At 34.4% G+C, this 26,594-nt stretch overlaps 1 protein-coding gene across 18 annotated transcripts in view; it reads right to left on the bottom strand.

Moving 5' to 3' along the window:
• LOC125649304 (serine/threonine-protein kinase D1-like) overlaps positions 1-26,594 on the bottom strand; it is a 75,923-nt gene that overhangs the window by 45,041 nt on the left and 4,288 nt on the right. For 11 of the 18 annotated variants that reach the window (XR_008803136.1, XR_008803135.1, XM_056165651.1 and 8 more), the window contains exons 2-5: positions 23,542-23,589; positions 16,116-16,254; positions 3,195-3,326; positions 2,215-2,396 (exon numbers count right to left, since the gene is read on the bottom strand). Coding sequence is in view for 16 of the 18 variants with exons in the window: in XM_056165651.1 (XP_056021626.1) it covers positions 2,215-2,396; positions 3,195-3,326; positions 16,116-16,254; positions 23,542-23,589 (501 nt within the window). In the remaining 2 variants the exon portion in view is untranslated. Of the gene's footprint in view, positions 1-2,214; positions 2,397-3,194; positions 3,327-16,115; positions 16,255-16,651; positions 16,765-23,541; positions 23,590-26,594 lie in introns of those variants that run through there. The other 7 variants (XM_048876741.2, XM_048876744.2, XM_056165656.1 and 4 more) reach the window with 2 other exon arrangements.

Raw genomic sequence — 26,594 nt, 5'->3', positions numbered from 1 at the left:
TATGTAATCTCTAAACATTGTATGTTATAATAGAGTGAATATGTAACCTCTAAACATTGTGTTGTGATAGAGTGAAGATATAATCTCTAAACATTGTATGTTATAATAGAGTGAATATGTAATCTCTAAACATTGTGTGTTATGATTTATAGAGTGAATATGTAATCTCTAAACATTGTGTGTTATGATTCATTGAGTGAATATGTAATCTCTAAACATTGTGTGTTATGATTTATTGAGTGAATATATAATCTCTAAACATTGTGTGTTATGATTCATTGAGTGAATATGTAATCTCTAAACATTGTGTGTTATGATTTATTGAGTGAATATATAATCTCTAAACATTGTGTGTTATAATAGAATGAATATGTAATCTCTAAACATTGACCCCTATATAGTATACTGTATGTGTATTTGAAATTTACTGCAATCAGAGCTGGTGCACTACCTTGTTTTTTGTGTATATAATCATAAATCATATTAGATAAAGCAATTTTCATACTTTGGTGTAACTAGAACTTAGTGCTTTGGCTCCAGGACAAAAACATGAATGACTCCTGTTTTTTCATAAGCACATGTAGATCTATTGGAGATAGGAGGAAGATTGGTTATAATCAAAAACGGATTAGTTTGACCTTTCCTACTCTTCATTAAGCTCTTCCATAATCAAAATTTCCTCTTACATCCAGAATGAAAAATCATGAAAATGACCGTTTTTATTTTATGTATCCTCATTCATTGACTGCAGTCAGCAGTACCATGGCAACGTTTGACTGAATTCGGCCTGAACTTTCAATGAGATACAGTAATACAGGGCACTTATACACTTTTTCTCAAAGTACATAAACATATAAGGTTTGCTATTTAATTTCACATGTAGTTACATCTGCATACAGCACTTAATCTATAAATATATATGTTAGGTTCAGGAAAACATTTCATCAAATCTCCAAACCGATTATTTAATCGACAACAAATCGGTTTACTAGTTCCAGGTACAAACCAATCATGGATCACGATTGTAAACTTATTACCTATTACAAATAATTTCACATACTGTAACAGTATTTCACACCAAATTCCAGACGTGTGGGATTTTGAAGTACATTCCAGATTCTTTTATTTGTTAAGCCACATAAACAGTTAATCTATAGGAGATATTTTTGTGACAAATGATGGAAAAATATTGTATTTCTGATGTCACAACAGACTTATTAAGCCCACTATTCTATGACTGTATCTCAATAGCTGTTAAACAACAAATATAAGCTTTCACAGGTTGATACCTACATATTATATGACAATGTTTCGTGTGGTATTGACTAGCAGTTCCACTTCACAATATAGACAATATTGACATCTATATCACGCAGTCCTAAATTAATATCAATGAAAATAGACGCAAAGAAGAATGGTGTTCCAAATTTCTCTTAAGAATAAAATCACCAGTATTTCTCTAGTACCTGGGACCAACCACTATTTCTTACAAAATGTGTATGCTTTTATCACTTACTTTATACTGTTTTAATAATGATTATTATTTCATAAAAGAAATTAGAGAGCCAATTTTAATTTTTTCCAATTTTCAGAATCTGAATTAATTTTATGCATGCATGCTCCGAGTATCTATTTTCTACTTATTGTAGAAGTTTTTTCCCTTATATCATGTTATATGACTAGTACCAATAAATGGTACCATTCCCAATGCCATATACCATTATATTTCCCAGTCCTGAGGCTAAAGCATGTCCAGTAACAAACTGTTAAATCTTTGTAATTCGAGGCTTGTCATTCACTTTGTATGAAACATACGAGTTAACTAATTTCTTCACTTCCTCTTAAATAGAAAGTAGAAGTCAATAAAATGGCACTCGCTTGTATAATTGTAAACAATGATTACTTGTTTATTATTTGGTTTATTCAGTGTTCAGTTTAAAACAAATGCCATTTGTTGACATGAAAGAAAATTCCCATTTTTTTTCTATTGTGACGCTATTTTTTCAAATTGAATGGGTATCGGTACCATACATGTACCTATACGATAGGGGGAAAAAATTCACTGTAATACGACATTTTGCAGCCTCCACTTAACATCATACTCTTGCAAACAATTCAACATTATTGTCATTCTTGTCAACAGTATTATCATTCTCCTCTTCCCTTGTAAAACAATGGAAACCTTCCATAATAATGACAACATGCACTTCTTACCTTTGAGATCAGGGTTACCTGGCTTGGACTCTCGGGGAGGGCCACAGAGTCGTTTTTCTCTCTTAAGCTCAGATCTTGCATGGGGTACGTTATGCTACTTGTTGATGGCCGACGTTGACGGTCGTACGAACAGTTATTTGGAATCTTGAAGGCACACCGCTTATGAAAATTTAATCCACAACCTGCCGGAGATGAAAAATACATCTTAACAATAAACAATGACTGTGTATTAACAGGTACTAAGTATATCAAATCAGTACTCTCCAAAAACAAACATTTTCTGCCTACTTTCAGAGTTTATCTCATATTAATTACTGGAGATGATGGTAGAACAGTTGTTAATGTAATTATATATAAATAAATGTATATATCATTTTATTTATAGTGCTGAAAATACTTGTGTATCAAATTAGTGTATACTTCTGATATTGACCATCTGAGATAAATTTCTAATACTGCATTCCATCTTTTCTAAAGGTCAAAAATAATGTATGATCTTACAATATACATAGGGAACCCTTTTCAGAAATTTTCTTTTGGTATAGATTGACAGAAATATTGTTGCTATTCATGAAGTACTGCAGCACAGACTAGAGCAATCTCATTTAGCAGTGTTAGGCACTGAATAACTAGGATAATTCAAATTATATTAGATATTAGAACTAATAGGAAGTCTTCATTCCAAAGGACAATATGAGAAATACTGCAGTTTTAGTGATGGATTTAGTCCACTGTAACAACAACCGATTCCAACAAAGAGAAGACATAAATTAATTGGCTACCTTCACACTTGAGTCTCTGTTTGAGAAACTTTCCCTTCACACTTGAGTCTCTGTTTGAGAAACTTTCCCTTCACACTTGAGTTGACTAACTTACCTTCACACTTGAGTTGACTAACTTACCTTCACACTTGAGTTGACTAACTTACCTTCACACTTGAGTTGACTAACTTACCTTCACACTTGAGTTGACTAACTTACCTTCACACTTGAGTCCCTGTTTGACTAACCCCCAGAGCATCTCCCCACAGAAGTCACAGAAGTGTGGGGATTTGTAGGAGTGAATGGACAGGTTGTGTCTCTTAATCTGCAGGTCCTCCATGGTAATCTGAGCTGGAAGTCACAAACAGGGATCTTGATTACAATATCACAAACTCAATGTTACAGACCCTGAAGTGTACTACTACACCAGTGGAATGGTAAGTGAATGCTGAAAGGTTTGTGAATGAAAAGTTTTGTTTGGGGAACGAACGCTGAATGGTTTGAACGGAACAGTTCTTAACAGGAATGGACCGGTTCAAATGGTGTAATAGTACGTTTTAGGGTCTGTAATTAGAATTTCATTGGTATATCACACACATAATATTGAAAACAACCAACATGATACCATAAATGTTTGAGAATAGGACCCCCACCCTTTCTCCCATCACTCCATAGTCCTCATCTCTAGTGATGTTAAGTTTATTTATAATTGAATGTATTTATTGTGCACATTATAATCTATTGCAAACAACATAGCACCAAAATTGTATTACAATTAAATTCCTTTATCCACCACACCAAAATCTTATCACTATTAAATTCCTTGATCCACCCACTGAGGAACATTCCACCTTGTATCATATAGCCAGTGGGCAAAACTTGCTTAGAAATTAATCTACATCATACATGAAAAGGTGAAAATGATAATGTACTAACAGCATAAACAGCTAGGACATTATTGTGCAGTAAACTGGAGGATTTAGGACATTATCGTGCAGTAAACTGCAGGATTTAGGACATTATTGTGCAGTAAACTGTAGGATTTAGGACATTATTGTGCAGTAAACGGGAGGATTTAGGACATTATTGTGCAGTAAACTGTGGGATTTAGGACATTACTGTGCAGTAAACTGTAGGAGTTAGGACATTACTGTGCAGTAAACTGTAGGATTAGGACATTATTGTGCAGTAAACTGTAGGATTTAGGACATTATTGTGCAGTAAACTGCAGGATTTAGGACATTATTGTGCAGTAAACCGTTACTAAGGATTTAAGACATTATTGTGCAGTAAACTGCAGGATTTAGGACATTATTGTGCAGTAAATTGTTACTAAGGATTTAAGACATTATTGTGCAGTAAACCATTACTAAGGATTTAAGACATTATTGTGCAGTAAACTGTAGGATTTAGGACATTATTGTGCAGTAAACTGTAGGATTTAAGACATTATTGTGCAGTAAACCGTTACTAAGGATTTAAGACATTATTGTGCAGTAAACTGTAGGATTTAAGACATTACTGTGCAGTAAACCGTTACTAAGGATTTAAGACATTATTGTGCAGTAAACCGTTACTAAGGATTTAAGACATTATTGTGCAGTAAACTGTAGGATTTAAGACATTATTGTGCAGTAAACCGTTACTAAGGATTTAAGACATTATTGTGCAGTAAACTGTAGGATTTAAGACATTATTGAGCAGTAAACCGTTACTAAGGATTTAAGACATACAAAGTCAACTAACAACTGCAAATATAAACAATGAAAGTACAAAAAGTGGCCACAATGTGGAATCCAGTTCACAGAATGAGGAATCTGCACTCAGAATGTGAAATCCAGCACTCAGAATGTGAAATCTAACAATGGCACCATTACACAACACAGGCAGGATTTAAACATGATGAAGGAACCATTACACTAAACGGACAGGACTTAAACATGATGAAATCAAAGTTCTTGAAATGGTAACTTTGCAGAATAAGTACAAAAGTTTCTGACCAAAGGAAAACCCAGTTCACACAGGAAATCCCTCACAAATAGGTGGTACAAAAACACTGATAAAAATCAACCATCACAGTTCGAGACATCACCTTCCCACAGAAAATGCCCAGCTCACAGAGTGTAAATGTCCTCAGAATCGCTCATCATGCCTTGTAATAAGCTTAAGAGATCCAGGTATTACTAAATGATGAATGACCCTACGTGCTGTTAAAAAAATTCAACTGTAGCTCACGGAGCTGAATGCAAAATTTTTCTAGAAAGATTACATAGTAACACAAATCCATCAAGTCCTTTAAGAACAGGATTCTGAAGAAAGCAACACATAAAATACACTACTACGGTATATACTACAATACTACATGGTGCATTATCTATGGTTGCAGTCTTCAACTGTAATCCCAAAATGAGGCACAGTGAGACCCCCCCCCCCCCCCCCCCGATGCAGCAACCGATGAAGTTTGTTATAACTAAGCCTCACTGATAGATAAGCAACCTCACACGAAAACTTTAACAGATGGACTGATCGAAAAAAAGACAGGGGACAGTCTGATAATGCCAAACTATAGCTCATCAAAAGACACAAGTATAAAAACCTGCCAGGACTTCAAAACATCGCTTGTTGACAGCAGTGTTAATTTCAAATAACCTGCTGTTGTTTAGCACATCCAATATAATGCTACCCATAATACACATATTATCATATAGAATTATTGTCATATGTCAAGAGACCTGGAAAATGGACAACAACAGCTTATAAATTGTTTCCAGGAAGTGTGAAATATTGTAGAAAATTGTGATCCCACTGTACTTTACATGAGCACCTTTGTTAAGTTAATCTGTGGGTGGAAAAAAAATTCTTACAGTCCATGTTTGTGCGATCGCTGTAAAATTCAGACAGAATGTCAGACTGTTTAGATATTGAATGCACGTAAGATACTAAATTTGTCTCTGACATCATTCCTTTCATTAACTCCGGTGTGACAGGTACACCAGACAGGACTTAACGAGTATACTGAGGTGACCTAGACTGTGCGGGTCACTTTGATGATCGACTGTTTGGGCCCCTAGTTACGTAACGACTAAGCACTCTGGCATTTTTGTTTTCACTCCTACAACACCCAGATTGATTAGCTATAGAACCACCTAAAAAATCTAGATGCTGTTTTTCTGAAAAGAAGTTTAACTAGGAACCTAGATTTAAAAGAGACTTTTAATTTACTATGTTAACAAAACTATATCACATTTTTAAACACTTCCTTTAAAATAGTTTAATAACAAAACTATATCAACACATAATTCCTTTGAAATAGTTTAATAGTTAACAAAACTATTACATCATATTTTTAAACAATTCCTTTAAAATTATTTTAAACATGATAAAATAATATTGTTTATTCAAAACAATTTAAACAAATTAATTCAAATTTCAATTTTGAAGTCATACAAAGTCATGGCGGTCTTGATCTGACAATTAAGCTGACAGAAGATCGGACAAAGCCTGCTACAGGAAGAGAACGATCTGCTATATATGATGAATCAGAGATATACCTTCTGGTGCTGAAGCCAGTATTCTCTTCCTGTTGTCCTACATAGATGTGAGTTAATGAAACTCCCCAGATCAATACAGGAAAAAATCCCTCCAACGATTGTCCACTTAGACAGAGTTCACCTAATGCTGTACAAGTCAGAAACCTATGCAACACCACCATACATGCATATTTCCCCTTTTGGAATTCATATAAATTTTTATGTCGCATGACATCATGGGTCATGATTTTATGGGAAATTTTCCTTCAAGCTATGGATTATATCAGCCTGGAATGTGTGCAAAAATGAAGGAAGTGTAAACATAGATTTTTTTAAAAGGAATTTACGAATGCTAATGACAAAATCCTCATAATTTCCCAAATGCCAATGGGCCACAATATTGGTTCATACAGAGCACATTTCTTGCAATGAAACTTATCCCCATTCTAAAGCATGATTAACTTTCAATTCAGGGATCACACATATCTCCCAATGTTGATGGGGGCCTACAGGCTGACTATAGCTTATAACGCTACCATGCGGTTTGACTGTTAAATGTAAAGGAAGTTTTTAAAGAATGTTTACGATCTCGTCAATTACATCCCATTTGTACTGATTCCCCTTCTTCACCCTCCATGCTAAAATTGATTGTGTATTATCATCAGAGACAACATATAAAAAAAAAGAGTTAACAATGGACAACAAAAGATGATGGTTTTGGACATATTGCAATATGTCAAAAGTGACCTGAAAATGTATTCCTATTGAGGCCTATTGATCCTGCCCCTAAGGTCATCATTTGAACAAATTATGTACAAAAAAAGCAATCATGATGAAAATCAGTAATCCTCTTTAAACTTGCAATAAATATTATTGATAATTTTTTAAAAATTGACTTTTATCAACACTTGAGGTTGGTTGCAAATTTGATTATTGCTGATTGCTTTAATTTTTTTTCTCCAAAAATCATCTCTTTGTGGAAATTCTTTAGTTACAGACTGCAAGCCATTGTGGATTAGTGCACAGAAACCATAATCCTTACTTTATATATCCTGGTCTATGAAGACACCCCCTGCCCCCCCCCCCCCCCCCCCCCTTACATGCTTCCTACTTGCCAGATAATAAATATATGGTTGTCCAGAAACAGAGATCGATAACAGAATGGAGTCTGCTCACTTTCTACGAACACAATGGGATGCGATATTTCACATACACATACGTCAAAACATATATATACTCATGATACAAAAAACTTGGGGTGTTGCAGTTATTGTTTTCGTGTGAAGGTCAGTTCTAGGTCACAATTTTTTCATGCCAGTGGTCTTTGGAATTCCGACATAGCTGAGGTTGATTGTAGCTATTAATGTGGTTTTGCTGTACACATCATGTCCTAATTCAACTGCAGCATAACAAATGCATCATAAAGATATTTCTTTTTATAAATCAAAACCTATTTCTTTCTATATTTTAAAATTAAACATATTATTCTTTCTATAAATTAAAGATATTTCTTTCCATAAAATAAAAATATTTCTTTCTATAAAATAAACATAGGTATTTCTTTCTATGAATTAAAGATATTTCTTTCCATAAAATAAACATATTTCTTTCTATAAAATAAACATAGGTATTTCTTTCTATGAATTAAACATATTTCTATCTATAAAATAAACATATAGGTATTTCTATCTATAAAATAAACATATTTCTATCTATAAAATAAACATAGTACATGTATTTCTTTCTATAAATTAGACATTAAACAGAACCACTAGACAACAAGACAGATTCAATGACATAAAAGCTAGACCAATTTTCATCCATTATCTTCATGTCTTGCAGAATATTCACTATTCCTTCCACACTTTTAGCACTTAAAGAACTCTTGACCTCTTTATACAATGACACTAATGAAACAAGTATATAATGCCAGATAAAATAAAGTAACATTTTTGGATAAATTAAGATAAAACAATTTTTCCTTAGAGAGGAATACAGATAGAGTATCTGGTATGTCCTCCAGACTTAGACAGATAATTCAAAATGCTGTCCAGATTTTAGAATATACTCCAATTTTCTTTTTATTCCCCCAGTTTTGGAAATCTACCCACAATGCACTCCAATATTGCTCTTCAGGACACAAAATCATCACCGTCCAATTTTTTAACCATGGGAATAAAGTAATATTTTACTATTCAGATTCAGAAAATTATAGTCCCCCTGTAATTCAAGTTCTGTAGACCCTATTTCAGTGTTAGACGTTAACTGTAATGCAGTTCGATTCAATGACCCAGAATGTGAATTGAAGAAGGAAATATATATACACATTTGGTTCATGTAATCTTTTCTAATTGTCTTACAAGAACCTATCTTTATCAATTTCTCTATCATTCACTCAGGTATTTAAAGACCCTTTTCGTGACCACAAGGTTACTGGAAATGTAGGTGTGACTTCATCAAGACAAATGTTATTTTAAATTGTTGTATACTTCAAAACAATATTCATATTCATATATTAAATGTTCTATAATGTGAAAACGTTAACATGAGAATCTCGGATTCACAATATACAAATCTGCTTATATGAAGTGTCATCTATGTGAGGTCTCTATACGACGAGATCGACTTAGGCAGAGGAGTTTGATTGTGCATGTCATTGGAGCTTATATATTTGAAAATATAGTTTTCTCCAGCAAAAACCCTTTCCTAATTTCAATAGTTAGAGAAACTACAGGGAGGGTAAGATTAATTCAATACCTGTATTATGATGTTTCAATACCTTAACACTTATAAAATACAGTAGGAAATATCCAATTTTGGTGTTGAAAATATTTGGTAGATTTTCACTGTTTTAATGGGCAGAATTTCACTTAATGTGTGAATCATTTATCAGATGGTCTTTTGATCTTTGATGAATTTTCCTCATTCACCAAAATGCAGCATTTCTGCTGCATACCAATTTATCCACTACCTTTTATTTTAAAACCTGTAATTATATTCAATTAAATACTCCATATCTTATATAAAATAACCAAAAATCAGATGATTTTTAAAACTACTCCACCTTCCTATTTAAAAACATATCATTATAAAGCCCAGTACTTTTGGTTATGTTCATTAAATGAAAAATCCTCTAAAACATACATGACTGTATAGTCAAATAAAATTAACCACCATTAGCTGAAAATTTACCATTTACAAAAAGTCAATATATATCAAACAATACTATATAGCATCCACATCTGGACAATATTGCATAAACTGTTGCACGGAAAAACCCTCATAACAATTCCCACCATGATTTATATCCAGAATTACATTACAATTTCAATTTATATGCTTATAACCTAATTTCAAAACTTATTAAGATTAGGCCATAAAAATTAAATTATCTGGTTCTCAATCTTAATTATTCTTTAGGGCCTGATCTTTATTTTCATTCATTTGATTTATAGTACTTTTATCTAGCCTTAGGGGCAAGATCAAAACTTCAATGTCTGACAAAAAACTAAATCCACATAGTTTTCACCAAGAAGCCCCTACCCCCTTTAAAACTATATATGATGAATGTTGAAACTAATCAATTAACAAGCAAAAACATACTATTATAAATAACACTCTGTATACCTAGTCTACTGTTTATTCACAAATGAAAGTGTACATTAAAACTGTTAAATGTTCATTAAAATGTAAAATCATTATGTGGCTTGTCTGTTTTTCTTTTTAAAAGTGTAATCAATGTCGGGTGACAAAGTTACGGGAGTTTTTAACCTCCCTCCTCCTAACTATTTGAATTAAGATTTGTATCTGACATCGATCTTTTGATCTTGCCCCTTATCATTCATCATAACTTTCATAACTCACCAGACGAGTGCAGGATTATTCAAATAGAAAACACTTTGTTATAATCATGTACCACTATTATATACAATTAATATGGTGACAAATCTATCAACTTTTCCTCTAAATGAATGTAAGAATTATAGACATTAAGTAGTTTTTAGTTTTAACCCAACTGCTGAAAAAAATCTAAATTCATGGTCATTCACAGAAATTTTAATATCATACGTGTATTTAAAACTGCATGAATTCCTATTAAATGAATGTATTTTTATGTTCAAAGTACCACAGTAATTTAGAACCTGTATCATTATGATCTAGATATTTGAGGCAAAGTTTTAAGGTCAAGGTCACACAACACCATTGAACTAAATTTCTAATTCAAAAAATTCCACTCCATGAAGTACATTTACACTGGGAGTCATAACTCTACCTGCAGAAGCTGATTTTGTTTAGAACACTAACTCAGCCATTCTTGTGATTGAGAATCCATTGTATCTCTTTGAAAAGAAAATTCCCTACAAAATCTTCAAAATATTTCTTTTTGTAGGAAATTGTCTTTTAGACACACTATCATAATCCTTAATGAATCAAATAATGAAAATAAAACAGTGATAAAAGAAAAACGGAGCCTATGTTCCAGATAACAATTTTGGACTGAAGGAACGGAGAAGGTCAGTGATGAAACTTACATGCGTGAAACCATTTGTAAGAGTACACCCCACTATCCCAGCCCTCAGCACCGCCATATTCCGGAATATCCTCTTCCATCGTGGAGCCACACCGCACTACACAAGGGGAATTAAATCCGAAATCACACCCCGATCTCCGGTCACAAGTTATCCAGTGTATATCTACCTACCGTCTACACAACACGATGTATGATCAAACTGAAGGATTAACGGGAAAATAGACCTAAATCTCAGACGATCCAATATTTTCACAAAGTCTGCTCCAGCCAGGTGACTATATCAATACAAAACGTCACAATCCATGTAATCTCCGCCAATTTATTGAAACTAAAAGTAAATATGTCAATCACTCTCTAATTCAGCTCAATTGTTGTTTGAAATCATTTATCAATTATGCAACTATCACCAAAGGGTTAGATATTGATGAGTTCAAAGGCACGTAGGAGAATACATATTGGTGTGGTGCAGACTACCAGTGGCTTACAAATTGCCATCTCAGATAACAATGTGACATTTATTGTATGATGTTCACAAATTAATTATGACTGGGAACAAATGGGGGACCGCTAGATAAATTCAATTTCTCTGAATCACACAAATGAACATCAGGACCAGAGATCAGAAGAAAATTGTTAATTAGATGATGTTAAATTCTCCCTAACCTTTATCTAACTAGTAATATGTTCTTTTATTACATGTTCAACAGTGAAATAAAATAACTTATCCAATGAATAAAAATGATATTTTCACAATTTAAAAATAACTGATTGTAATGTCATGTTGTGTACAGTATTACTATTTTGAAATAAACATGTTCTAAAACCAAAGAAAATGTAATAAACAGAAAATTCAATGCTTTGAAGTTGGATATGGAATTTATTTCACTAGTGAGACAGGATTTTTTAATTCATATTTTCAGTACGTGCTTCACACTCATGAAAATATGTGAGAAAAAAAATCCTATCTGACTTGTGAAATAAATTCCATTTTGGACTACAGAGTATTGAATTTCCTCTATATACATAATGGAGAGGCTTTATTTCATTTCACATGAGAATTACTCTATGACTTATAGTGTTACATAACCTGGAATTCATCCCGGAAGTCTTGATATTGTAGATCTATTGTTCCTACATTAATACTAAGGTCAGTCTGAGAGCAATTAATTCAATCCGATCAGAACCCTTTCCTGTTGTGAAACATTTAATGGTCATTAATTCAGCTTGCTCTTCACAAATCAATGGCTGAAACTGTGTGTGCTGTAGGTATCAAAAGTGAGCTATCCAAATATCTGCAACATAGACAGACCACTGCAGAGAACCTCGGCATACCGACAGTGTCTTCTGCAGACCCTCCAATAACTCATATTCAATAAAACTCTCTAACTGAACAAAACAACAGGCCCATAGGCCACATCGCTCACCTGAGTCACCGTGGCTCATATTTAAAGGTTTTTCCTATATATTCGCATGTAAAACTTTGATCCCTATTGTGACCCCAACCTACTCCTGGGGCCATTTATACAAACTTGAATCTGCACAGCTATGTCAGGAAGCTTTCATGTAATTGTAAACTTTTCTGGCCCTGTGAGTTTTCAGAAGAAGATTTTTAATGATTTTCCCTATATATTTGTATGTAAAATTTTGATCCCCTATCAGGGACCATGATTTTTACAATCTTGAATCTGCACTATGTCAGGAAGCTTTCGTGCAAATGTAAACTTCTTTGGTCCAATGGTTCTTAAGGAGAACATTTTTTAAAAGATTTTTTGTATTTATTAGTTGTGTACAACTTTGATCCCCTATTGTGGCCCCATCCTAGCCCCAGGGGTCATGAGTTTAACAAACTTGAATCTGCACTGTATTAGGAAACTTTCATGTAAATCTCAGCTTTTCTGGCTTAGTGGTTCTTGAGAAGATTTTCAAAAATTTCCCCTTAAATATTTGTATGTAAAACTTTGATCCCCTATTGTGGCCCCATCCAACCCCCGGGGGCCATGATTTTAACAAACTTGAATCTACACTATGTCATGAAGCTTTCATGTAAATTTAAGCTCTTCTGGCCCAGTGGTTCTTGAGAAGATTTTAAAAGGACCCCACTCTATTTTTGCATTTTGTGATTATCTCCCCTTTGAAGGGGGCATGGCCCTTCATTTGAACAAACTTGAAAGCCCTTCACCCAAGGATACTTTCTGGCCAAGTTTGCTTATAATTGGCCCAATGGTTCTGGAGAAGAAGTCGAAAATGTAAAAAGTTTACGGACAGACGGACGGACAAAAGGTGATCAGAAAAGCTCACTTGAGCTTTCAGCTCAGGTGAGCTAAAAAACCCTTTCCTGTTCATGATGTCTGGGATATTAGCCATTCTTCAGACTGCAACTGAAACAGTTAACCTTAAGTCACCGATGTCTGGGATATATTAGCAATTTCTCAGACTGCAATTGAAACAGTTAACCTTAAGTCAACAATGTCTGGGATATTAGCCATTTCTAAGACTGCAACTGAAACAGTTAACCTTAAGTCACCGATGTCTGGGATATATTAGCAATTTCTCAGACTGCAACTGAAACAGTTAACCTTAAGTCAACAATGTCTGGGATATTAGCCATTTCTCAGACTGCAACTGAAACAGTTAACCTTAAGTCACCGATGTCTGGGATATATTAGCCATTTCTCAGACTGCAACTGAAACAGTTAACCTTAAGTCAACAATGTCTGGGATATTAGCCATTTCTCAGACTGCAACTGAAACAGTTAACCTTAAGTCACCGATGTCTGGGATATTAGCCATTCCCAAGACTGTAATTGAAACAGTTAACCTTAAGTCACCATGCAATAATCATTTCCTTCATGCTTTTGTTAGTTCCTCAATATTTTTTTTAATAGTTCGTTGACAGGCAGCTTAGGGAATACTAGTCCGTTTGGAATTAATGGATGCCTATCTTATTTATAAGCGTTACCTGATATAGATAAACATGCCATCTTCTCAGCAGACAATTAAGCAACCCCTAGTGTTCCCTGGTCCCCCATTTAATTGGTGTCCGTTTCTTTGGAGTTTTTAACATTCTTTTCAACACTCTTTCATATTTAGGAGATAAGTGCTATTACTATCTATACAGCAATGAGGAAAGCAGCTTTTCTTTGTTGAATACAGTACAACACAACGGCACAGCACAAGGGACAGTCACATAAATTTCAGTATAATTGTAATCCACATCACCAATAGGCGATTCCATTATTGCTTTTTGAAATTAGAATAATATAGGTTGCACAATAGTTAACTGCTTTTTCATTTACTTTTCTTCTACCTGAGTGTCTTCCATGAATAAAAATAACATGAGGCCCACAGGCCTTATCAATCACCTGAGTACTAGTTAAATGTTTTACTAGCCCCAAGGGCTCTGAAATGTAGTAACAAAACTTCCTGTTCTGAACATCTAAGCTAAATTCTAATATTCAGCAACATTATCAAATAAGATGTGTTCTTAAAACTTAAATACCAGACTCAAAAGTGCATACACTGATGAAAGGCTTTAGTAAAGCCTTTCATCTGTATCAAAATAACATTAAACGATATGACTAATTTGGACCCATCCTAGAGTCAAAACCCTGGGGTTGCGATATTCACAATTTTTTTTTGGGTACACCCTTTTCTGCTTTTCCTAAATATGCATTTAGCTTTTGTACTGTATCAGCAAACTTAAAGAAGTCCTTGAAATGATCAAGACAGTAATCACTATAATAATTTTGGCTCCATCCTCAATCCAAACCATTATCCCCCACCCTCCCCCCATCCCATGAAATTTACAATTTTGATAAAGGACTATCTACTCCTTCTAAATATCTATTTAATTTCAATTTAGTATCAATATAAGCGTTACAGCAGATATCATTTAAATGTTTTGCACCTATACACTATATATTACCAAGTTTGGCCCCACCCTGGAGTCAGAACCTCTACCCCGGGGATCATGAAATTTACAATTCTGGTAGAGGCCATACTGCTCTATAAATCTCTGTAATTTAGTTTTTCTTAAAGATTTGAAGTTGTAGAGGAGAAGATTTTTGAAAATTGGTCAATTTTTAGAGGTTTTTGCCCCACCCCTAAGGCCCTGGGGATGCAGGAATCCTGATCCCCCATGTCCTGAAGATGCTTTATACCAAATTTGAAAAGAATTGGAACGGTAATCATCAAGATGAAGTTGAAAATGATCAATTGTTAACGCACAACAGACAACAATGGATGCAGACCGATTGCAATAGGTCACCTGAGGTTACCGAGTTTACTCAGGTGACCTTTCAAACAAGCAATAGCTGTGGAACTTGTTTCTCTACGTGCAAAGGTCAAATGTCACTTAGGTCAGAGTGTAAGGAGAAAATCACAAGTGAGATGTTGCACACCTGAGAAAGACCCATTATCTGAATGTAATACAAAGCAGTAATGGGAAAACACATTAATAATAATTTTAATGATTGGTTTTATATAGGCTTTTTCCAGCATATGCTGCTTAAAGAGCTTTACAATGCATTATTACCCCGGCAGACCTTATATCAATCTAGAACTTTCTCAGCCTCCTAGAAAGCATTTGCTATAACCATGCATTTCCTACAATTGCATTCAGGAAGTACGCTGTCGGCATGAAGCGTCACAGGGATCACACCCTCATGAATCGTCAAAAATAAAATTAACCTCTTTATACTTTCATTTCTGTTGGAATTCCAAACCACAAAAATTAACTTACTATATTTATCAAGATTCATATGTACATTGTTCACAACTGTACGGCTTTCATGAGGAAACGGTTATATCATTACAATTTGTAAAGACTTCAAAGGCAAATGGAAATGTAAATATTATAAATGTGTTTTACGACAGTGTGACAACCAGACAAAATTCGTCAGTTACATTTAATAAATTTGTACTGGGAGTTGTAATAGATCTTGTTTTGAAGTGTATTGTAGAGGAGCGGATTTACAAGTCTAATTTTGAATAGATTGAATCCCTTCCATATAATAAAATAAATGTTTTCATTTTGAAGACCAAATCCTGAAATTCTGCGTTAGATTAATGATAAATTACCTGAGAGAACTACTTCAACAAGACAGCCCTCCTTCACGTCCATCGGACTGGTGATGATTTGTAGAATGTTGGAACTTGTGTTGTCATGACGGAATAAAAGAATTTTGTCTACTAAGCTATAGAATCCATGCTCTGGAAACTGAAAAAAAAAAACCCAACAAAATTAGTCTAAGATATAAATGTTAGGGAAGATCAGACAAAATTAACTCTCGACTTCACAGTACCTGTATAAAATTAGTCTAAGATATAAATGTTAGGGAAGATCAGACAAAATTAACTCTCGACTTCACAGTACCTGTATAAAATGACAATACACGTACACTGTATGCACCAGTACATGTGTACTATACTAAATAGTTGTCTGGCTAAAAAAGACATACCACATACTTGGCATTGTCTCCGGTCTCAATGCTTCAACAATCCCTATGTCATCAAAATATCAAATGAAATCAGAAATAAATTTTGGTAAACATTTCATCTGTCACAATAATTTTGCCATTCAAAACAAATAGCTAGTCTAAATCTAAATATTTTACCCCATTGTGCTTGAACAGCAAATCAATGTTGTCAAACTTCATTGCAGTGTCAGAGCAGAGAAATGAGGAGGAGGGGCTGGTACCCCTGATGATACTACTCAAACTTTGTATACTGTGGTCCAACCATGGTCGCCCCCCCCCAAAAAAAACCTTTCATGATTATTCAAAATGGTTTGCCACCCCCCCCCCCAACCTCCTTTCATGATCATTCAAACTGGTCTGCCACCCCCCACCCCCACCCCACCCCCCAACCTCCTTTCATGATCATTCAAACTGGTCTCCCATCCCCCCCCCCCTCAACCTCCTTTCATGATCATTCAAACTGGTCTGCCATCCCCCCAACCTCCTTCCATGATCATTCAAACTGGTCTGCCTCCCCCCCCCCACCTCCTTTCATGATCATTCAAACTGGTCTGCCACCCCCCCCCACCTCCTTTCATGATCATTCAAACCGGTCTGCCATCCCCCCAACCTCCTTCCATGATCATTCAAACTGGTCTGCCATCCCCCCCCAACCTCCTTCCATGATCATTCAAACTTCAACCATGGTCTACCATCCCCCCCCCAACCTCCTTTCATGATCATTCAAACTGGTCTGTCCCCCCCCTCCTTTCATGATCATTCAAACTTTGTATACATTGGTTTAACCATGGTCTGCCATCCCCCTACTCCTTCCATGATCATCCATGTAACTACCATGTGCATGGTTCTCTGTACAACACTATGCAGTAGATGTAGGTTTCATTTTCAGATTTTCATTGTCTGTCCTTAATCGTACATTTCCTATTGGTTTAGTTGCTGATTTCACTAGAGATAGGAAACATAAGTTGATTGTCTTCCTGTATTTTGTATCATATAAAAACACCCCCATTAAAATGTTCACTTGTTTCACACTTCAATCCCAAGTCTTTCTTTACCACAGAAGAGTATTGCCAAGTCAGTACTCGAGTGTATTTTGCATAAGTATAAGCTAATTGCAGATTATGTTGTTCACTAATACTGCTTATCCAAGTGCTCCTAAAATTAATGCAATTCTTTTAGTACAAGAAATAAGGCAAATTAAATTTGATACATCCAATTGTGTACAAGTACCCTGAAACTCATGTACAGAAAGATTTTGAAATTGGAAGCATTAGAGTTGACCTTACCTAGTAAACTGCTTGACAAAAATTCCAAACCTCTGTGGGATGAACTCTTTATCTGCAGTTCGGCAGTATTGTATGGATAATAATTGAATGTGTTAACCTAATGGACAATATAATTCTTAATATTCATTCTATATGTACATTGAATTATGTAACTTACTTCCTCTGAAATACTGTGGCAATGTGCATTTCCTCTTAAATGTTTCATGTTCAAAACTCATTACAAACATTATTTTCCCATGACAATACAAAATGAATACTGCACAATGTAGAAATTTGCTAATTGATATTCATTTTAGATAAATTAAGACCTAGTAAAAGAAGGCAGTAATATATATATATATATATATATATATATATATATATATATATATATGTGAATGTTGTTATAGAATCAGACAGAATGTTGTTATAGAATCAGACAGAATGTTGTTATAGAATCAGACAGAATGTTATAGAATAAGATAGAATGTTGTTATAGAATCAGACAGAATGTTGTTATAGAATCAGACAGAATGTTGTTATAGAATCAGACAATGTTGTTATAGAATCAGACAGAATGTTGTAGAATCAGACAGAATGTTGTTACAGAATCAGACAGAATGTTGTAGAATCAGATAGAATGTTGTAGAATCAGATAGAATGTTGTTACAGAATCAGACAGAATGTTGTAGAATCAGATAGAATGTTGTAGAATCAGATAGAATGTTGTTACAGAATCAGATAGAATGTTGTTACAGAATCAGACAGAATGTTGTAGAATCAGATAGAATGTTGTTACAGAATCAGACAGAATGTTATAGAATCAGACAGAGTGTTGTTATAGAATCAGACAGAATGTTGTTATAGAATCAGACAGAATGTTGTTATAGAATCATACTATGTTGTTATAGAATCAGACAGAATGTTATAGAATCAGACAGAATGTTGTTATAGAATCAGACAGAATGTTATAGAATCAGATAGAATATTGTTATAGAATCAGACAGAGTGTTACAGAATCAGACAGAATGTTGTTATAGAATCAGACAGAATGTTGTTATAGAATCAGACAATGTTGTTATAGAATCAGACAGAATGTTGTAGAATCAGACAGAATGTTGTTATAGAATCAGACAGAATGTTGTTATATAATCAGACAATGTTGTTATAGAATCAGACAGAATGTTATAGAATAAGATAGAATGTTGATATAGAATCAGACAGAATGTTGTTATAGAATCAGACAATGTTGTTACATAATCAGACAGAATGTTATAGAATCTGACAAAATGCTGTAGAATCAGACAGAATGTTGTTATAGAATCAGACAATGTTATAGAATCAGACAGAATGTTATAGAATCAGACAGTGTCATAGAATCAGACATGAGAATGTTGTTACATCTGTTAGACTGCTGTTACTGATAGGCTGCTGTTATAGATATTGTTACAGATAATGCTATTCCAGATATAACATGTTGTAACTTATGTTGTTACATATAGAATATTTGCTCTATGAGACACTAAATGTTGTCACCAGTTCTTAGTCGAGATTCGACTGAACTAAAATAGAATGGTGCCAACAATTTGTTGACATCTGTTAGGCTATCAAAGAAATCTGCATAATGATGAATATTAATGTTTGAAGGAATTCATAAGGGGGTCATACAGGACAGTACACAGTCCCTTTGTCATGTGACAGGTAAATGAATGAGATTTTCCTGAAGAATGTCAATCTGTCCTTTATAAAACACCATCAGGAGAAATAATCAGTAATCTGAACAGCTCTACACTAACATAGTACAGCCAATACTTCCTAGCTGGTATTCTAATATCAGGCTAATAGTTACTATAGAAACTATTGGTTTTTACACCTAGTATGAGAAATGCAAAGTGATAGTATAGTCTGCCAACATAAAAACGTCAGGTCTTTCTCTATTGATTGAGTCTTTCAGCCCACTCCTCGTACTTAGGGGGATTCTTTAAGAAAGTCTACTAATTAGTCCAATATACATTAGAGTTTGTTCATGGCAGATTGTCATGCAATGCACATAAATTGTATTGATCATCATATACACATTAGCCATGCATTCTTTTGTTTTAAATTCTAAATTTCCTAACAATATCCCAGCTAGTGTTGCAGTACATGTTTTATTACTGAGCAATGACATCTGTAGAACAGGTATGCCTACTTCCTCAACACACCAGTCAAGGCAAAATTATAAATATTTCAAATTCTGATTTTTCTAAAGTACCAGACAAGGTTCAATATATAATTTCTGCCAACTTTCTCAGATTCATGACAACACATCTTGTGTACTTATTTCTGCTGACTTTCTCAGATTCATGACAACACATCCTGTGTACCGTTTTTTTGGTGTGTTGTATGCGAGGAGCGGAAAGTCAGACCAGATTAAATCACCTACTGCAGGTTTAAAGTAAACAGAACATCTAGCTTGATGACAATATGTTTTGCTACTATAATATTTTTTTTACTTAATGCATTTCAATGGGATCTCCTCATAAATTTTGTTTTAAAGAAAAGATATCTAGACTTTAAATGGATAAATGCACAATTTTAGTCAGAGTTTACATCCACACATTTTTAAATTTAGTGCTTTAGTGCATCCTTATATATTAGCTGCAATAATGTAGCCCTCTCTGATTTTTTTTTTTTTTTTTTTTTTTTTTTTTAGGGAGAGAAAATGTCAGAATAAAGAAAAATTGGATAGGGTTACATTATTGCAGCTACCTTATATTTTTGATGTATAAAAAAAAAAAAAAAAAAAAAAAAAAAACTAATTCAAGATAGAACATCACATCTTAAATTACTGCTCAGATGTTATGAACAGAACTCTGCCATTCATAACAGTAGGTCTTTTTACCTAACAAGAGGCCCATGAACCTTATCAGTCACCTGGGCATCACACATCAAGAGTCAATACCAATTTACCCCCCAGAAATCATTTTTTAACTTTGAACTTTAGTGTACTACCCAATGTCACACAACTTGTCTAAAGTCTCTTCAAACGTTGCATTTATGAAGATTTTAAGATGTTTCTATTCCATTTTCTTTAATAGTGGAAAATTTTCACCCCATTTTATTTTCATCCTCCTCACTGTCAGTACGGCAATTCAAAACTTTAAATTTATTCATTATCGTTAAGCATGTTGGCTCTCATGCTTTTACACAAAAGTAGCAATTTATAAGCATTTAAGTAGTATAACAGAAGAAGGAGCAAATGCCTAGGAGGAGCAAACATCCCCTGTCGACTGGTCATATACGCAGTGAGCCCTATATCTCTTGATCAGGTCAACAGAGTAATCCAAGGTCAATATCAGCATGTATAGAACAGTTTAACAATTGGTATAAAATCTGTCAAACAAAGTTTGAACTTATGACAGGTATATATCAAAATAAAGGCCTCATGGCGTAGGGGTGTGGTCAACAGGGGATGCTTATTCCTCCTTGTCACCTGATCCCACCTCTGTTGTGTCCAGGAGTCCATTTTTGCCCTACTGTTAATTTTGTATTCTTTATGGAATTTATGAGATTGATTGCCATTTTTCCATAAAGATTACACTACTTTTGGGTATTTTAGTCCCACCTCTACATAAGGCAACAAGGGTTGGGGGTAGTGACTTTGAAATTAGACTGTACCATCATCTATTCTTCTACACGACCCACAGATGCTATAGATACCAAACTTTGTACTAGGTTTATGACTGACAGACAATGCTTTGAGAACAATGATAGACAACAACAGATGACAGTTTGCAGTAGGTCACCATGGAGTGAGAAACTCAAATGATTTGAAATTCAAAGTGAAAGGACAAGCTCAGCTGCATTTAACAGAAATTATCACAAGAATTTTATGTGACATATCAATCTTGCCACTGAATACATTTTGTACAAGTGTGTTTAATTCCAAACACACTGGCAATGGACACATGCAATTTTAAATATACATCCAAGGTAGGATTATTTTCAGAGAGACAGTTAATCTAATATATACATCTAAGGTTGGATTGTTATCAGAGAGACAGTTATAATCTAAAATATACATCTAAGGTTGGATTATTATCAGAGAGACTGTGATTTAATCCATTAAAAACATAGCTCTACCAATGAAATACTATATTTGGAAATTAAACCTCAAATCATCATGAAATCTATAAATTTTTAATCAAAATTTTTATTTTTCCTAAATCTTTGTAAAGCAAATGTATATATATACGAAATGTGACCCACTTTTTTCTGCAGTTTCATTGTTGTTTCTTTCACCCAAGACTAAAATCTTTTCAAATCAAAATTAAAGTGGCTATACCGTTGTTTCCTGAATACAGGCGAGGAATTCATCATTGCTTATAATGTAGGGAGAACAGGCTAGGAGAAAATTGTTACATTTCCAGTAAAAAGTGGCTTGATTTGGTAAAATTTTGTATTTATCCGGACCAAATGTCTGGTGTTGTCTTTTTGGTTTTATTATAGTAAACCCAGTATTATACTACTTCCGTTTTTCAAAATAAAACAAGAGGTACTGTGAGCAATGCTCACTAAGAATACCCCCCGCTTACCCCAATCTCCCAAAGGGTGTTGGTAATAGGTATAAACTACCTCTTTTCTGAGTGTAAAAAACAAATGGCATGACAAACCGAACCATATTGCTACTTCGATGTCCAGTGCGCGTGACCTTTGACCTTTTGACCCCAAAATCGATAGGGAACATCTTCATCCCATGGGTAGTCCATATGTATGATATGGTGACTGTAGGTGGAAAGGATAACGCTTTAGAGCCCGGAAACCATGTTGTTACTTCGATGTCCATTGTGCTTGACCTTCTACCTTTTGACCCCAAAATCGATAGGGAACATCTTCATCCCATGGGTAGTCCATATGTATGATATGGTGACTGTAGGTGGAAAGGATAACGCTTTAGAGCCCAGAAACCATATTGCTACTTTGATGTCTAGTGCGCTTGACCTTTGACCCCAAAATTGATAGGGAACATCTTCATCCCATGGGTAGTCCATATATATGATATGGTGACGGTAGGTGGAAAGGATAATGCTTTAGAGCCCGGAAACCATTGCATCTACAGACGGACGGACAGACAGACGGACAACCCGATTCCAGTATACCCCCCCCCACAACTTGTTGCGGGGGGTATAAATATTTGGATTGAAATATACGAAAGGTAAATCAAGGGTAGAAATAAGAATTTCAGTTGATAAAGAAATTTTGCACATTAGAAATTTTGGTCTGGAAAAGTCAGATTGTTTTACCAAACCTCATGTTCTGTAAAATCAAAAATCATTTACACAGTCTGCAAGAATCACCACTAGCAAAATGAAATCACTCATTTTTATTTCTATATTCAGTTTGGCTGATGTACCGTATGTCAGAACTCTTGATCAAGTCTACTCGAAAATTCCTGTTCTCGTGATTTGATGTCTACAAATCATTCCGTGACATTACACACTTGTGTAAAATAAAAAATCTACAGTAACTTACTGTCTATAATATTTATATAGAGTGCATGTGAAAACTGTGAATTTAGAAATCGTAAAAGCAACTACGAGTGAATTCATATCTATATACTGTAAAAGAAAATTTGTGCATATCAAATTTATGAATATGCTACATTTTGTTAAGTTTGGGTGCAGATGGGAAAATTTCTGCACTATCACACAAGATCCCTCATTAGGAAAGCATGCTAAATAGCCACACAGATTCTGGCACCATCAGAAGTGAATACAATACCTTACAATGCCTAGCCATGCGGGAGGACGCTCCATTAAGGCCGTTCACCTTTAAACAAGCAGACATACATAACGGGTCAAATTAATGTCATGCAAAACATTCGTGCTTCTTTGAATTTCTATTCCCAAATTTGCTCCACTTTTTCGACAACTAAATCTGATGATTTCTCTCTATTATAACTTAATATTTACATATTAATAAAATTTTAAGAAATCATTTTTAATCAATCTGAAGGAATTGTTCTGGTCTCTGGACCAAGATATAATCATTATTTTTTTCTTCCTTTTGTTTACAGGGTTCGAAATCATATCATATCCGTAAATCTGACACTAATAAATGAAACGGGCTGGACTAGCAAACACTACATATGCACTAATCCACACAGACTAACAAAAATCTGGAGATCAATCTTGAATTGGTTGAGAGTTTAGCAAAGTTGTCCAAGTCTCCTAGATGTTTGAATTTATGGAATGAATAACTTCATGGTTAAGCATTTGTGTGACAATAACTGGCTGACCTTCCAAACAAAAGGGGTTACGCTAGTCTCTCAGAGGATATTGTATGCTTCTAAAGAAAACAAAATAAAGTATGGTTGTCTTTTTCTACTGTATGGGTCAGAAACTGATTGTTTTCAGCTGTGAATTGATTGGTTTGATTAAATGCTACAACTGAATAAATACGAATTTACATTATCATTTAATGTGCTAAAGTGGATGGATGCGTGAAATTCTTTGCTGACTAGTGAACATTAATAGTTAAAAGTTAATTTCGAACTCCGCTTTACTACTAAAAATCCAGAAATTGCATTTTTGATAGATGTAGAACATGCTTAAGCATGCATTCTAAAAGCATTATTACTGCATTAAATGTCATCTACAAGCTCCCTATAACAGAAAATAAAGGGTCATAACTCTTGCAATACGGAACTACGACAAAACTTTAAAACTTGATTTACATTTCTTCACTAAGTGGCAACAAAGCAAATCTCCTAATTATCAACAGTGCAAAGCATTATGAAGCAAAAAGGCCCATGGGCCACATAGCTCACCTGAGAAATAGCATTTCCCCAGATAAAATTGAGAGCACATATAGCAAACATGTATCCCACTTGAATCTACAAGAGTATACTATGTAGTGCTGCATCTTAATTTGATACATTGTCTCTTGTGGTTCTTAAAAGAACATTTATAAACAATTATCCTATATGTATATACTCCTATGTAAAACTTAAAGACATACACAATGTTTCTGAATTTTCTCCAAAATTATTTTTTTCATCTCCTTGATATGAAGAGTTCTTGTATGATTTCTGAGAAGGTTTAAATCTTGTATTGTAGTAATATTACCATACTTTGTATATCGATCAGGGTAGGTCAGTGGTTATTTAAATCTATATATTGTAGTAATATTACCATACTTTGTATATAAAACAGGGTAGGTCAGTGGTTATTTAAATCTATATATTGTAGTAATATTACCATACTTTGTATATCGGCCTGGGTAGCTCAGTGGTTATACCACCTAACTAGTATTACAAGGATCCCGGGTTTGATAACTGATTGTGCCAAAGTTTTCTTTCCTTGCTACAGTGTTGTCCACTTATAAGCTATACAGCATTACAAAAACAGTTGACTTTACATTTTTACTTGCAATATAAGCAGGAACTATTCAAATATGCTAACTCTAAAACGAACATTGTAATATAACCTTAGATTTTATGTAGAAATGAGATAGAATGCAAGTGCATTGTATGTAAAATGTCACGAAAAATTACATGGTATCGAGAGAAATCATGACTGTATGTCCTTAAGTTAAACCCTATTATGGCCCCAGCCCTGGTGAAAAAAGATTTGAATGTACACTGCATGATGATATTTTTCATTAGATAAAACACGCTTTCTGGAAATTTTTTACTTTTATGGTCAAGACTTAAAAAGAATACCAAACTCCTGTAAGACTAAAAAAGAATACCCCCTCCCCCCTCCTGTAAGACTAAAAAAGAATACCCCCCTCCTGTTTTCACTCTTAAATCATCACACATGAACCTACCTGTAAACAAACACAAATGCTATCTACTCTAGAACAGTTTGTGTCAAGTTAAGATGAAAATATTTCTGTGGTTCTAAAATGATACGTTTGAATATACATATAAATCACAAACTTTGATTCAAAAAGCTCAAGTGAGCTAAACAGACAAATGATAAAATGGAACAGACAGACCTACAGACAGGGAGGACATCTAAAGACCGATCACCATAGAATAGGTACACAGTCTCTTGATGTGCAAAGAAAAGAATGAAATAGGTCTACCATTATTGCCTACAATCGGATCACACGCTCGTCATTTTCCGTAACCAGTAAGAAGACTCGGATGTGGATTGGTGCAAGAATTGCATCAAATCGATGCATTTCTTCGCTGGAAGTGCGCCTGTGGATGAGGTTAGAAGGTCAGAAGCGAATCCCTGAATGATGTGTTATTTATATTTTCACCACAGATTCAATCTTGGTACCATTAACATCTTATTCATTCTAACACATAAACATATAGGTGGAAATTGATAGTGGTAGGATACCTTGGATATGTATGTAGGGTTCGAAATTAACTTCTACAAGCACTAGTCCGTACGGACTAGTCACTATTGATGTTCACTAGTCCGAAAAGCATTTCACTAGTCCATCCAGTATATCATATTAAATGATCTTCATTTTATTCAATAGTATTTAATGAAACCAAACATATCACAGTTGCAAGCAATTCAGTTTCTGACACCTACAGAAGAAAAAGACCACCATACTTTATTTTGCATTCAAGATCTTCAGAAGCATACAGTAACCTCTGAGTTAATCCTTTAATAAACGTCCATAAGTGCGTTCGATATCGACGTTCCCGTTGTTTTCGTGCTCAGTTCTTAGAGTCACAGGAGTTTGAAATTTTATCAATAAAGTCAATAAAATTTGTTCGATTGACCAAGCCATGAGCTATAATGTTACGAACTCCTATGTCAGAGTCACGAATGATGAGAACATGTGCTTGTTCTTAGATCACACTACTT

This window comes from Ostrea edulis, chromosome 5 (genome assembly GCF_947568905.1).
Source record: "Ostrea edulis chromosome 5, xbOstEdul1.1, whole genome shotgun sequence".
NCBI classification, from domain to species: Eukaryota; Metazoa; Mollusca; class Bivalvia; order Ostreida; family Ostreidae; genus Ostrea; species Ostrea edulis.
Note: the sequence above shows the minus strand (reverse complement) of the source record. Positions and strands in the feature narration are given on the sequence as shown.